General features: G+C 52.9%; 1 protein-coding gene across 4 annotated transcripts in view; it reads right to left on the minus strand.

Annotated features, from left to right (window-relative positions):
- Nucleotides 1-5,252: 5,252 nt before the first annotated feature.
- Nucleotides 5,253-13,743, minus strand: part of TFCP2L1 (transcription factor CP2 like 1) — a 66,187-nt gene continuing 57,696 nt past the window's right edge. For 3 of the 4 annotated variants that reach the window (XM_022590620.2, XM_022590618.2, XM_022590621.2), the window contains one exon: nt 5,254-12,802. In XM_022590620.2, coding sequence (XP_022446328.2) covers nt 12,756-12,802 — 47 coding nt within the window. In that variant the 3' untranslated portion in view covers nt 5,254-12,755. Of the gene's footprint in view, nt 12,803-13,743 lie in introns of all 4 variants that reach the window. The other variant, XM_089916903.1, reaches the window with a different exon arrangement.

The raw sequence follows: 13,743 nt of genomic DNA on the forward strand, positions 1-13,743 counted from the left end.
ATACTTTAACTTCAAAAAAGAAAAAGAATTGGGAGGAAGGGCATCCCACAACCTACCTAGACGTCCTGGATCCTCCTTCCTGGCTCAGAGCAACACCTCAACCAGCAGGTGCTTCCTCCCTACCTCTGGCTCCATCACCCCCTCCCCAGAGCCACCTGGCACAGCCCTGGAGTCCCTGGCAGTCCTTGGAGCCAACAGACGCAGGTCAGAAGCCTAGCTCTGCTCTGGACCAGCTGTGTGTCCTTGAGTAGACGACCCAGCCTCTCTGAGCCTCAGCCTCCTTGTGGGCAAGACGGAGACGTTAACACCCACCTCAAAAGGTGCGGTGAGCACTGCGCGAGCTCACAAAATGTCAGGGAGGGAAAATCTCTCCCTCTACCCTCTGATGATGTTCAGTGATTGGGGGCCAGAGAATTAAATGAACAGAAGGCAGATTAGCAAGAGAAAAGACAGAACTTTAACCTCTTGTGTATACAGCATTTCACAGAAAAGTGTGACTCAAGGAGACAGATAGAATTTGGGGCTTTTACACCATCTTCGTAGGGGAAGGCGTGGGGGAGGACGGCACTAAGGGGAAAACAAGTCACTTGCTTTCCAGAATGACAGGTGGGCCCTTAGGAGGACAGGGAGGGATGATCATTTTGTGAAAATGTTTGTTAGGTGATGTCTTATCCAAGTGAAGACGTCTTGACTTTTTCTCTCTGGTGATAGGAGTCAATCTTCCCTGGTTATAAAACCCCCGGGGAAGGGATTTGGCAGCTGAATTCTTTCAGAAAGCTCCGCTTTTAGGCAGATAAGGAGAGTTTTTAAGAAAAACAACAAAAAAAACGCTCCCTGGTGGTGTGCTCTGGCTCATTCAAACGTCTGTAAGACCCTCGGCCCGTGGTGGGTACCTGACTCGGGGCTCTTTCCACGCCGACCCACCCAGTGTTCCTTTGCCCCGTGCTTGGTCCTTTTCCCAGCTCCCTACTCTCCCATCCAAAGTGTCCCGTTCCCCATTCCCTACTACCATAGCCCCATTCCCTGTCCTGTGAGTGAACGCACTCACGTGAAGTCCTGCCAAGGCACGCCAGCTGGTCCCCTGCCCCATCCAGGCACTCGTTCCCTGGGGCCTCCAGCTCCCACTCTTTCACTCGCCCACCACCATATTGCTCTCATTTAGTCATTCAACAAACGTTCCCGGAGAGGCTTCTCCCTGCCGGTCCCTGGGCTGGACCCCAGAGTGGCAGTGATCAGGCAGACCACCCTCTGTCCTCTAGGCGCTCTTCCCAGTGAGGGAGGCATTCAGACACACGGACAGTTCAGCCTATGCCCAGGAGCCCACGGGAGCTCAGAGGAAGAGCGGGACTGGCAAGCTCAGTATCTTGTTGGTACCAGGAGATCTGGGTCCACAGAGGGATGGGAAGGAGGGAGGGAGGGAAGGAGGGAGGAAGGATGTCCCTCCATCCACCTTTCTCCCCTCTGGACGTGTTCGGGGTCCAGCCCCTCCCCCCTCCCCCCACCCCCGTTCCATGTCAGCCTCTCAGATGATCAGATATTCCAATAGCCACTCCTGCCCGAAAAACTCTCTCCAGATAACCCCTTTCCCTTGTAATTGAGTTTAAATATTGATCTGCCCAATCAAGGCAGGTTAATATGCAACCCAGCTGAGCTCCCAGCCGCCAGGCTCCCTTCCCCAGAGAGCCCTGGGCAGCCATGGGGCATGGTCTTCTCTGGAAAGCGTGTTCATCTGGGGGCTTGGGCTGGGGGCTGTCCAGGCCTGGCTCTGCCCCTGAGGGGCTGGTTCCCCGTGACGGAGCCAAGAACCCTCTCCAAGCTAAGCCTTGGTGCCTCTGCCTACAGCACAGAAACCCCAGCACCTGCCCTTCCCAGCTCACGGACCAGGTGAGGGCAGAACACATGGACGGTTTGGGCCCTGTCCACTGCTCTGGCCAGGTCAGGATGCAGAGGGAGAAGCACTTCTGCTGGTTCCTGCGCTCAGCTGGGAGAACAGCTCTCCTTTAGGGGCTCTGCTTTGCTGGCGTGGAGCGGATTCTCTCAGGCTCCTGGGGGTTTGGTCCCTGTGAGTCAGCCCGTGAGGGCCCATCCTCTCCGACACCCTCCTGGTGGACTCTCCAGCCCACAGGGCAGAGGCCCAGAGAGTGTGTCCCCATCCCCAACTGGTGACTTTCTCTGGTCTTCCATGGGGACAACCACAGTCAGTGACGTGGGAGCTGCTGCAGCCCAGGACTCAAGAAGGGCTCAGTGTGGCTGCCACGCCTGGTCCAGAGTAAACAGGGGAGTGGAGAGCCAGCAGCCTCCACACCTGCAGCCAGGAGGCCTCCTGCCTCCCCGGGGGTGGGGGGTTGGGGGCAGAAACCGGTTTCACAACCCAAATCAGCTTCCCCCAGACTGAGGATGGATGATCCCAGAGCTGTGACCGCACTCCTCAGGTTCTGGTGACCTTTGTGTCCGCTGACCTAACATTCTCCAGTCACGCCCACCCCTCCGCCACCACCCCCCTCTTAGCTCCCACCCAGGTCTGCATCCTGGGTGACTTGGATGCTTCAAGAGGGCGCAGTCCTCCAGGGCAGTGGTTTTCAAAGGGTGGTCACCCACCAGCAAACAGCACCCACTGGGAACCAGGGAGAAATGCAAATCCTCAGACGTCCTCCGCCACCTCTGCCTCGCTGAATGGGAGACAGCGAGTGGGACCCAGCCCTGTGCCTTACGAGCCCTCCCCCTTCCCAGGGAATCTCAAGCTTAGGACACTGGTTCTCAGCAGGGGCTACAAAGTTACCACTCCTGTCAGGGCCATTCCAAACTCTTTACATAACTTAAACCCATTTAATCCCTAGAACAATCCTAGGAAACAGGCATCATTAGTCCCCTTTTATGGATGAGGAAAGCAAGGCACAGAAACGTTGTCACATCGCCCAGGTGACAAAGCTAAAAGCTGACTTGGAACCAAGGCAGTTACCCACTGCTTCAGGGGTTCTCAAAGTGTGGTCCCCGGACCAGCAGCGTTGCCTGGGAACTTTCTATTTATTTATTTATTTATTGGCCTCACTGTGCGGCATGCGGGATCTTAGTTCCCTGACCAGGGATCGAACCCACGCTTCCTGCAGTGGAAGCACAGAGTCTTAACCACTGGACGGCCAGGGAAGTTCCGCCTGGGAAATTTTTAGAAATACAAAATCTTAGGCTCTAGCTCAGATCTACAGAGTCAGAAACCCTGGGCGTGAGCAGTCCGTTGAACAAGATCTCCAGGTGACTCTGATGCAACTTGAGGACCATAGTACCCTATCCAATTTGAGGATCACGGCACCCCATCCTGCTGCCTGAAATTGGGGCATCACATGCAAGTCATCCCCAAAGCCTCATGCCCACATCGTGGCTAAGGGAACGTTTGCTGGAAATGGAGCATCTTGCGGTGTGGCCCTGCTCCTGCCCAGCTGGGACGTGCCTGGTGGGGCTCGCCTGCTTGGGCCTCGCTGGCTCTCTTGCAGATCGATGGGCAGGGGCAGCTACTGCTGAGCCCGGGCGGCTCTAGGTTCCAGCCGCTGGAGTGCCTGCCCAGGGTAAGCCAAGAGCACTGCTGGGGACACACCACCGTGCTTGTTGCGCCCTGCTGCCCATGTCTGGGTTCCCTGCTGGGGCAGAGGCCACACAGTCATCTGGACAGCCAGCAGCCAAAGCCAGAAAGAAAGATAGGGTGATGCGGGGTAACCCCCAGGCTCCAGCCTCTAACGGCTCTGAGGCCTTGATGAGCTCCCGAGTTCTTCGTGGCGGTGCGCGGGCTTCTCATTGCGGTGGCTTCTCTTGTTGCGGAGCACGAGCTCTAGGCGCGCGGGCTTCGGTAGTTGTGGCTCACCGGCTCCAGAGCGCAGGCTCAGTAGTTGTGGCGCACTGGCTTAGCTGCTCCACGGCATGTGGGATCTTCCCAGACCAGGGAACCTGTGTCCCCTGCATTGGCAGGCAGACTCCTAACCATTGCGCCAACAGGAAAGTCCCCAACTCTGAGTTTTTGAGCCCAATCCCATCCATCCCTTCTTAGTCTAAGGACCTCCATGGTTGTGTCCCACTGTGCTTAGAAAACAAACCAGAACTCCCCTACCCGCCCACTGAGACCCTGTGTGAGCCTTGTCAAAATGCAAGGCACAGCCCACCCATGGGCTGGGAAGTCAACTTGGCAGGTCAGGACCCGCATTTCTAAAGAAAAGGTGAAATGCAATCGTTCGAGTACTGTTTTGTGAGGCTCTTGTTCATAGGTAGGTGAGCATGTACTGGGTAAGATCGTAAGCCCAGAGAAGCACAGCTTTATCTGACCTGATCCCCGATCTCCATCTGTTTACCCCAAGCCCCCCATGGCATCACTTTCCTTTGGATCTTGGAAAACATCAAGCTGTCCCCCACCCCGGGACCCTCACCCCAGCTGCTCCCTCCTGTCCCTGGGAGCCTGGTCCTGCCAGGCCTTGTGCTAGGCTGTGCAAGGTCACATGTTGGCCTTGGGCTAGGCGGTGACAAGGGTCTAGGGTGGTGGCCACTGCAGATGTGCCCCCAGCAGGGCTCAAAACAGCCCACCCACTGATCAAGCTTCAAAGACCCCAGGCCTCCTATGAGGATGGTACTATCCAAAAAAGAAAAGAAAGAAAGAAAGAAAAAGAGAGAGAGAAAGTGAGTGTTGGTAAGGATGCGGAGAAATTCGAGCCCTTGTGCACCACCGGTGGGAATGGACCATAAGATCCAGCAACTCCACCTCCGGGTGGGTGTGTATGCAGAAGTGAAGGCAGAGGCCCCAATAGATACTTGCACACCCATGGTCACGGCTGCATTATGCACAACAGCCCAGAGGTGGAAGCAACCCAAGTGTCCACGGATAGATGGATGCACACACAGCATGCAGTGTGTGCAGAGAGCGGAATGCTATGCAGCCTTAAGAAAGGAAACCCTTGGGAATTCCCTGGCGGTCCAGGAGTTAGGACTCGGCGCTTTCACCGCTGAGGGCGCGGGTTCAATCCCTGGTTGGGGATCCCACAAGCCTCGTGGCACGGCGGGGAAAAAAAAGGAAGGAAATTCTGACACAGGGTACAATGTGGATGAACCTTGAGGACGTGATGCTGATTGAAATCAGCCAGTCACAAGAGGACACAGACTGCAAGATCCCACTTACATGAGGTCCCCAGAGGAGTCACCTTCATAGAGACAGAAAGCAGAAGGGTAGGTGCCAGGGCTGGGGGGAGGGGGAGGGGGCGGGGCTGCTGTTTAATGGGACAGGGTTTCAGTTGGGGAAGACGGAAAGTTTCTGGAGATGGACGGTAGTGATGGTTGCACAAAACAGTGTGAATGTACTTGTTGCTGGATCCTACCCTTGAAAATGTTGAAGATGGTAAATTTCCTGTTATGTGCATTTTATCAATACAAATGAAAAAAAAATTAAAAGGCCAGAGGCCTGAGTCACAGAGGTTTCTTACAAATGAGTTTTATTTGCTTTCTGACCCAAGCACAGAACCCCAAACAGATCTCTCGTCTGCACAATGGTACAGTAACAAGTGCAAAATATGCTTTATTTCGGGTACAAAACGTGGCAGTGTGACAACTTCTGCTTCAATGCCCACTCCCCCCACCCACGCCATGACCCATCCCGCTGCCGTCACACCCACCTGACCCATCCCAGGGCCACACCACCCCAATCAAGACACCCGCCACCTTCAGAGAAGAGTCACCCAATCTGGAGAAAGGTGAGGAAGTGGCATTTTAAGAAAGAAATCACTTTCAATACAGGAACATTGGCGAACACAGTAAGCAAGATTTTGCCCAGCAAGGGGAGGGCTGGTGGGAGGCACACAAAACAATGCCCTTCTCTGCTGTCCCCAACCAGGGCGCGGAGCCCAGGGATGATGTCGGCACAAAAGTGAGTGCTAAGGACAAAAGGGCTCCCTCCACCTGCGTGTCTGGGGCGAGAGCGTGCATGTCTGGATGTGGGATCCAGAGCCCGGCTCAGCCCACCAGTAGTCGTAGGACCCTGGGCCCCTGTCTGATTTCTCAGTCTTGATTTCCTCACCTGGAAACCAGGCTTCGGGGGCCTCAGAGCCGTGGGGAGGCTCAAATGAGACAACGGCAAAGCACAGAGCACAATGTGTGACCCAGGCGAAGCCAGCCAGCATCAGCGGCTGGTATTAACAGAGGACCAGCCGCAGGCTCCGGCCATCTGCACAGGGAGCGAAGGAGCCGGGGGGCCCAGAAAGGATGGCCAAGCCACAGGGAGGTGGCCCCATCCCGGCTGGACCTCAGCATGAGGGATTCACCACGTGAGGCTGCCTGGGGGCTGGCTTCTCCGGGGGCAGAGCTGGGAATCGGGCCCAGGGAGCACCAGCAAGCTGAGGCTGCCACAAGTGGGGCCCTCATCAGAGGAAGAGCAGCAGACACGTGCGGAGGAATTTGCGGGACCCCAAGGAGCTGCGAGGTCCTCAAGGCACCATGGAGGTGAAGGTCAGGCTGCACCTCCCAGGACAGGAAAGTCCCAGTGACGTAAGTCAGCAGGCCGCCACCCACCGTGGCTCGGGGCCAGTAGAGGTCCCTCACCGCACCTGGCCCTCGGGACACCAACCCCCAGCACCCTGCCCTGGGGATCCAAGGGTCCAGCAGGTCTCCAGGAACTGGACAGCAGGAGGGAAGGGGCAAGAGCAAAGGGCTCTGGTTCCTGAGTGGCTGGGGCAGAGCCGGCGGGGGGGAGGGGGCCGCATGCCCAACAGGCAGCAGGGGTTCAAAGGCTGCTCAGCTGAATGACTCTCCTGCTTCAAAGCTCCGAACAAAATACTTTTTTTACTATTTTTAAAAGTCCTTATTTTCTAGGATTTTCTTCAACATAATCCAGGGGGAAGAGTAACAGAGGTCTAACTCAGCAGTGGGCAGTTTTTCTGCAAAGGGCTGGATGGGACCTATTTTGGGCTTTAAAGGCTAAGAGGAGGTAAATCGATATTATGTCAGTATAAGAGAAAACAAGTTTCCATAACGTTTTTGATGATGAAATTCAAAATATAACCTTTGAGAACATTTTTTGGTAATACAGGTATACTAATGGGAATGGAACAGGGGAGGGGTACAGGATGCCTTTCACTTCATTGGGTTCAGTGTTCACTGTCATCAAAGAGACCACGAAACCCAGCAGGGAGCTGCATTCAGCTCCTGACGAGTGGGTGTAGGTGACCACTGCAGAGGCTGGGTGACGGGTGCCAGGGTTAACTATATTCTTCTGCCTTTGAGAAAGGATTGCGAACCTTCCATGATAAAAGGCTTCCCTGGTCCCTGCTAGCTCCCTGGAGACCACCCTCAGGGCTCCCCAGGATGAAGGGCACAGGACAGGCTGACACACTCCCTCTTCGGAGGGGGCTGGTTTGGCGGCCGGGAGGGCAGGGCGGCTCAGCCCCAGACTAAGCAGTGCCCGCCGTTCCCCACCTCACACCACCAGCTGCCCTGCATAGAACAGCAAAGCCGCCTCTCAGAGCTATTTCTTGGGGACACTGCCGCTAGAAGGGCCCCTACATGACAAGGGGGGGCGCCCCTCAGAACTTAGCCGTTCCCCAAGGGAGCAGAAGGACAGAGAAAGCCCAGGAGAAGCCTTTGCAGGGAGCTCTGGAGAGCTGGGCGGAGGCTGCAAGCGGCTCTCAGGATGCCGCTGGGAAGGAGGCCGGGGGACGGGGAGGGGCGCGGCTGCCCAGCACCTCACTGCCCTGTCCCCACAGGACAGAGGGGAGAGGGCTGGGAGGTGACCAGACAGAGTGTACAAACATTTCCTATTGGCCAGCCTGACTGATGATGTCACACACAGGATACACAGCCCTAGGGGACAGAGGGCACCTGAGGCAGCTTCAAGGAAGACCAACTCCACGGACTCCTTTGGGGTCCTGGTCAGATGACAGATGCCAGCACTGCTCCCCTCCCCAGATGAGCGGGACTTAGGGTGGGCATTTCCCCTCCATTAGGGCAACTGTGCCCTAAGCATCTTCGTCAACGGAGTCTAAACCAGGAGGATCCCATAAGATCTAAAGAGAGCAGCTGTAATCACCGCATCTAGGTAAGCTGAGGATGCTCAGGGCTGTGCTCACGGCAGATACAGGGGTAGGGAAAGGGGTCCACGCGCATCCATAAACACACACGTGCAGGCATGCATGCACGCACGCACACACACATGCATCTATAATGTAGACATATAGCCAGCCAATGGAATCCAGCCTCAGGCTGCAGGGAACAGCTGGCGGCCACTCTTAAGAGCGCTGATGGAGTCAAGTCAACCCGCTTGTAAGCTAGGCTGGATTCTTAAAGACACAGCTAAGATGCCATGCCTCACGCTGAAACGTGTGCAAACCTTGCGGTGCGTGCACCAGCCCAAGCGGGAGCATCTGAGGTGCCAAGTACCACGAGGAAATACACACACGCACGCCACCTGCCCACAGTAAGACTCTGATGGTGGGAAAGACGGAAAGCCTTGCTGCCCCTCAGACTCACCGAGGACTGAGTCAGCCACGACCCCAGAGGCCTCCCAGAGAGGAGGCAAGACCAGAGAGGCAGAAGCCAAGTGAGGGTCTGGGGACCCAGGACCCCTGGCTCTTGGTCACCTGCTTTTCCATCTTCTCTGAGAGCCTGGGGGCTGCCTTCTTTTGCCCCATGACAGCAGCAAAAGAGGCTTTTCCATTCTCGTCAACTCGTTAATGATTTTCAGACCTTAATTTACTCAGCCCACCCCTGACGCCACTCTGGACTTGGAAACTGGTGACACACTGTTCAGGCAGCTCCACTGTGCTCCCAGGAAAGGCCCCTCTAGGCTCACAGCTCTTCCCAAGAGGCCCTCGGGCAGAAGGTCACCAGGGCAACATCTGACCTTCGCTTAGGACCCCAAACCAAGATTTCGACCTCCCTCCCCCATCCTGCTCTTTCCAAAGGCCCATCGGCCCTTCCCCCATTCAAAAGCCCGTGTCTTTATTATAAAGGTGCAACTTGGTAACCAGGAGAAGGTTCATCACAGCCTTGCAAACAGACACCTGCCCAGCAAAGAAATGTGATGGCCTGAGAATAAAGCACTCAGCTTCAGGTGACCCGAGACAGTGGCCCAAGTGCACAGTTTATCTTTTGTCCCTCTGCGGATCCCTTTTAAAATGTGTTGCTGCCGAGAAGCCACAGCCTAGAATACGTGGGGGCAGAGGGGACAGTTCTGGGAGGGGCTGCCTGTCCAGCAGGCCCAGACTCTGGACTCAGAGCTCACAAGAAAGACAGTGGACAGGGGTGGGGAGCGCTACAGCTTTTCTGTACTTTAATAAAATGAACAAAACAGAAACAAAACCCAAAATCCTACAGCTAGCTCAGCTGACCCCTATGGAAGGGACGAGCTGCTGATTTGGGCGGCAAAAACATTTTGGTACCAAATGACTATGTGTATTCTTTTTTTGTATTTATTATTTTCTACTTCTCTGTAAGTGCATTCCAGAGAACAGAAGACTCTACCTACAGCAAACTTAAGGTACCAGATCTTGATTAGACCCTCATCTGGAATGAAGAAATAAAAATAGTAGCCTACCACATTTTTAGAATTAAGATTTCAGCCTGCCATCACTTGGGTCTGGGTAGTGGCATCTCTTGGGTCTAGTGAATGGCAGACACCTTGAAAGGCCAGCAGTCACAAGATCAACAGTCTAGTCCTGGATCTGGGGGACCCTGAGCAAGTTATTCCACTTCTGTGCGACTCTGTCTCCTCAAAAAAGGAAATGACTGGTCTTGATGCCCTAGAACTGACGTGTGGAGCTACACACCCAGAAAGGTTGCAGAACATCAGAGAGTGACGTGACCCAGTACTGCTGAGACAGGGAAAGGGGGGAGACAGCAAGAATAGAAAGCCAGGTGTAAAAATGGGGGAGCCAAACATGGGCTGAGTTTAAAAAAAAAAAAAGGTGAGCTTCCTAATGACAGCCCCATGTCGCAGAAAAAAAGATCCAGTAAGAATCAGGGGCCGTTAGCAACGGTATGAAGGCAATTCTATGGGGATTCCAATAGTCTTCTGAACAACTGGTGCTGGGACAGCTGGATATCTACATGCAAAAGAATGAAGTTGGACCCCTACCTCACACCATATATAAAAATTAACTCAAAATTAATCAAAGACTATTGGAGAGCTAAAACTATCAAAATTCTTAGAAGAAAACATAAGCATAAATCTTCTTGACCCTGGGTTAGGTGATAGTTTCTTATATAGGACACTGAAAGTATAAGCAACAAGAGAAAAAATAGGTGTCTTAGACATCATCAAAATTAAAAACTTTTGCCCTTCAGAGGTAAAAGTTAAGAAAGTTCACTTTCTTATAATGAAAGTGAAGGCAACCCACAGAAGTGGAGAACATGTTGACACCTCATATATCTGATAAAGGACCTGCATCTAGAATATACAAAGAACTCATACAACTCAATAATAAAAGGACAAATAAGCCAACTGAAAATAGGCAGAGGAGGTGAATAGACATTTCTCCAGAGAAGATGTATGAATGGCCAGTAAGCACACGATGAAACGCTCAACATCACTAGCCATCAGGGAAATGCAAATCGAAACCACGATGAGACACCACGTCACACCCACTGGGATGCTATAATCAAAATGACAGAGAGTAGCAAGTGTTGATCAGTATGTAGAGAAACTGGAAGCCTCACACACTGCTGATGGGAATGTAAAATGACGCAGCTGCTTTGGAAAACAGTCTGGCAGTTCCTCAAAAAGTTATTGAACACAGACTTACTATACGACCCAGCAATTCTACTCATATGTATATTCCTAAAAGAAAACATAGGTGTACACCAAACCGTGTACAAATATGTTCATAGCAGCATTATTCATAATAGCTCCAAGGTAGAAACAACTCAAATATCCATCAAATGATGGATGGATAAACAAATGTGGTATAGCCATAGAATGAAATATTATTAAGCTATAAAAAGGACGGCAGTACTGATATATGTTCAATATGGATGACCCTAGAAAACACTATGTTAAGTGAAAAAACAGCTAGTCACAAAAGACCACATATTGTATGATTCCACATACGTGAAATGTCCAGAATAGGTCAACCCATATAGAAAGAAGATTTGTGGTTGCCTAGGAGTAGAGGAATTGTAAGGAAAATAGGAGAGTACTTGCCAAGGGTACAGGGTTTCTTTTAGGGATGATGAAAATGTTCTAAAATTGATGTGGTGGTTCTGTGAATTGACTAAAAAATCATAGAATTGTATACTATAAACGGGTAAATTGTACAGTATGTGAATCATATCTCAGTAAAGCTGTTATGTGCTCCTCTCCCCCAACCCCCAAAAAGGAGAGGGAACCAGAAGCTTGTCCTTACACCGTAGGACACCACACCCGTTGTCCCAACGCAGTTACTGCTAGAGCCCCTTTCACTCTCAGAAGTGTCCTGGTTTAGATGACAAATTTATGTCATTACCCTATCACTATGTGATATCAGGCAGGTGGCTTCGCCCCTCTGGGCTTTGGTTTCTCCATCTGTAAAGCAAGGTCTACCCGTTCTGATCATCTCTATATTCCCCCAAAGCTCCACTTTAAAAGCTGTCAAGTCCTACTCGGTTGGTCACAGCGCCCACCATGCTTTATAAGTTGAATTTACATGAGCAAAGAGTTGAAGCCTGGGGCCAGTACAGATCAGTGGGTCCCAGGAAACAGAGATAAAGGCTAATTGCTGAGTCTACTGGTTACTGATATTCAAATTTCCCGAAAGTTAGGCCACTAAGAAAGGTGATCCAACCATTCCAGTGCAGGTGAAATGCCCCAAACACACCCTCTACAAATGAAAAAAGAGAAACATTTAAAGGGGAGCCCTCCCAGAGGATACAACGTCTCTAGGAAGCTTGGCAAGTTTGGAGGTCTTCTCTAAATGGGATTTGCTGAGTCCATTCAAGAGGGCCTGGTGTCGGGATAGTCAAGGTCATGTGATCCTACAATGGAATGTTCATTTCCTAGTCCTCCTTTACCCATGATTGCTTAGGAAATAAAATTATACCGAAGGAGCTCAAGAGGAATCATTTGGTTCTCTTCCCTTTTATATTCATGAGAATGTGCCTAAAATTAGTCTTTCTAGCCTCCCCCTGTCCCTCCCAAGGGCCTTAGAACTAGGTCTGTGTGGCCCCGTGGCATGTCTAGCCCGGCAGTGAAGAGATGCGAGCCCACCTCTGGGCTCCGAGCAGCAGCAGACCCTTAGAATCAAGGTAAACGTGAAAGAAGCAGGAGGCACAGAATAAACCCAACTCCCATCGATCCACCCAGTAACAGGAAAGACGGATGCTCACCAGGGTCACGGAGACAGAAAACCGACAGGAAGACAGGAGAACAGTCGCAAACCCCCATTTCATCAGCAGCCCCATCACTGAGCCAGTTACCAGAGAAGAGGGTGAAGGCAGGGACCAGTACAGGTGGCACCCTGGTACCCGGTGAGCTAGCCTCCAACTAGGGGAGCATCAGAGGAGATGCCCCACCGTCGGCCTCTTCAGAATGGCAGGGCTGGGAAGAAAAACAAGGAACCGCTCCCAAGCTGGGGCTAGGGGGAGGGGGAGGCTTTCTGCCCGCCAGAGACATGGCCTCCGAGGGTCTCGGCTAGGGGTTGGTCTGTGGCTTTCACGGGCTGGGCCAGGCCCCTCCTCGCCGCAGCTTCCCAGGGTGCGATTTCTACATCCAAGGGGGGGTCCGTGGGGCTGAGGGTAGGAGGTGGCTGCCTGCTCGTCTCTGTTCAGAGGCCACATTTCAGGATGACGTGGTAGCCGTCATTGCTCTCGGCTGCAAGAGACAAACATGGCGTTTTACAGGAAGAAAGGCAGGGCGCTGTGGCATCTGGGGGCCATGGGATTAGGGTACCAGCAGACACCCTGCCGTGGACACTGGCAGAGGCCACCCAAATGAGACTGTGCAGAAAAAAGCAAGCTGACAAAAGCAGAGATCTCAACGTACACCTTCACGGCTGCCTTGTTGAGTTTCTTTTTGACAGCGGGCTTTTCCACCACAGCCTGAGGCCCAAGGACTGAAGGGCCTATGTCCGAGGAGGCTTCGGGCGTCGTGGCCCCCAGGCCTCTGAAGGCAGTCGGTGGCTAGATGCAGAGAACAGGGGGGAGGGTCCAGGGCCACGGTCCAGGGTCTATGGCCCGGTCAGGGGGCTTTCATTCCCACCTAACCCCCACACTCACCTGCCCCAGCCCTACAGGGGGTCACAGCTGGTCTCCCACTTTTCCTGGCATGTGAGTTCCTTCTCAGACCCCTTCCTCAGGTGGGTCCTCCGTGTCCCCCTGGTCCCACCCAGCCCCGGGTCCCCGATCCACACGGCCTGCAGGCTCAGCTGCTGTATTCCATGCCCACCCCTCCCAGAGACCCACACTTTAGAAACATTCAAACGCGTCTTACTGTAAGTCCCCTACACACGAACGAGTTCCATTCTGAGAGCACGTTCGTGAGTCCAATTTGTTCGTACGTCCAACAAAGTAAGCCTAGGTGCCCAACTAACACAATCAGCTATATAGTACTGTTTCTACACCTGCTTCCGGACATCCTGGGCTCGAAATAAAGATACTGTATTCTATACGGTACTGTACAGTAAAGTACACAAAAGCACAACCACTTGTAGAGGATGCACGCACGTGACAATGTACGCCAGACACGTGAACTAACTTACGTGACTGGACACGTGAACACACGCTCGCATCTTTGAAAGTTTGCAACTTGAAGGT

Source organism: Delphinapterus leucas, chromosome 8, assembly GCF_059928025.1.
Source record: "Delphinapterus leucas isolate spDelLeu-1000000601 "Yukka" chromosome 8, BTC_Dleu_Yukka2, whole genome shotgun sequence".
Classification (NCBI taxonomy): Eukaryota; Metazoa; Chordata; class Mammalia; order Artiodactyla; family Monodontidae; genus Delphinapterus; species Delphinapterus leucas.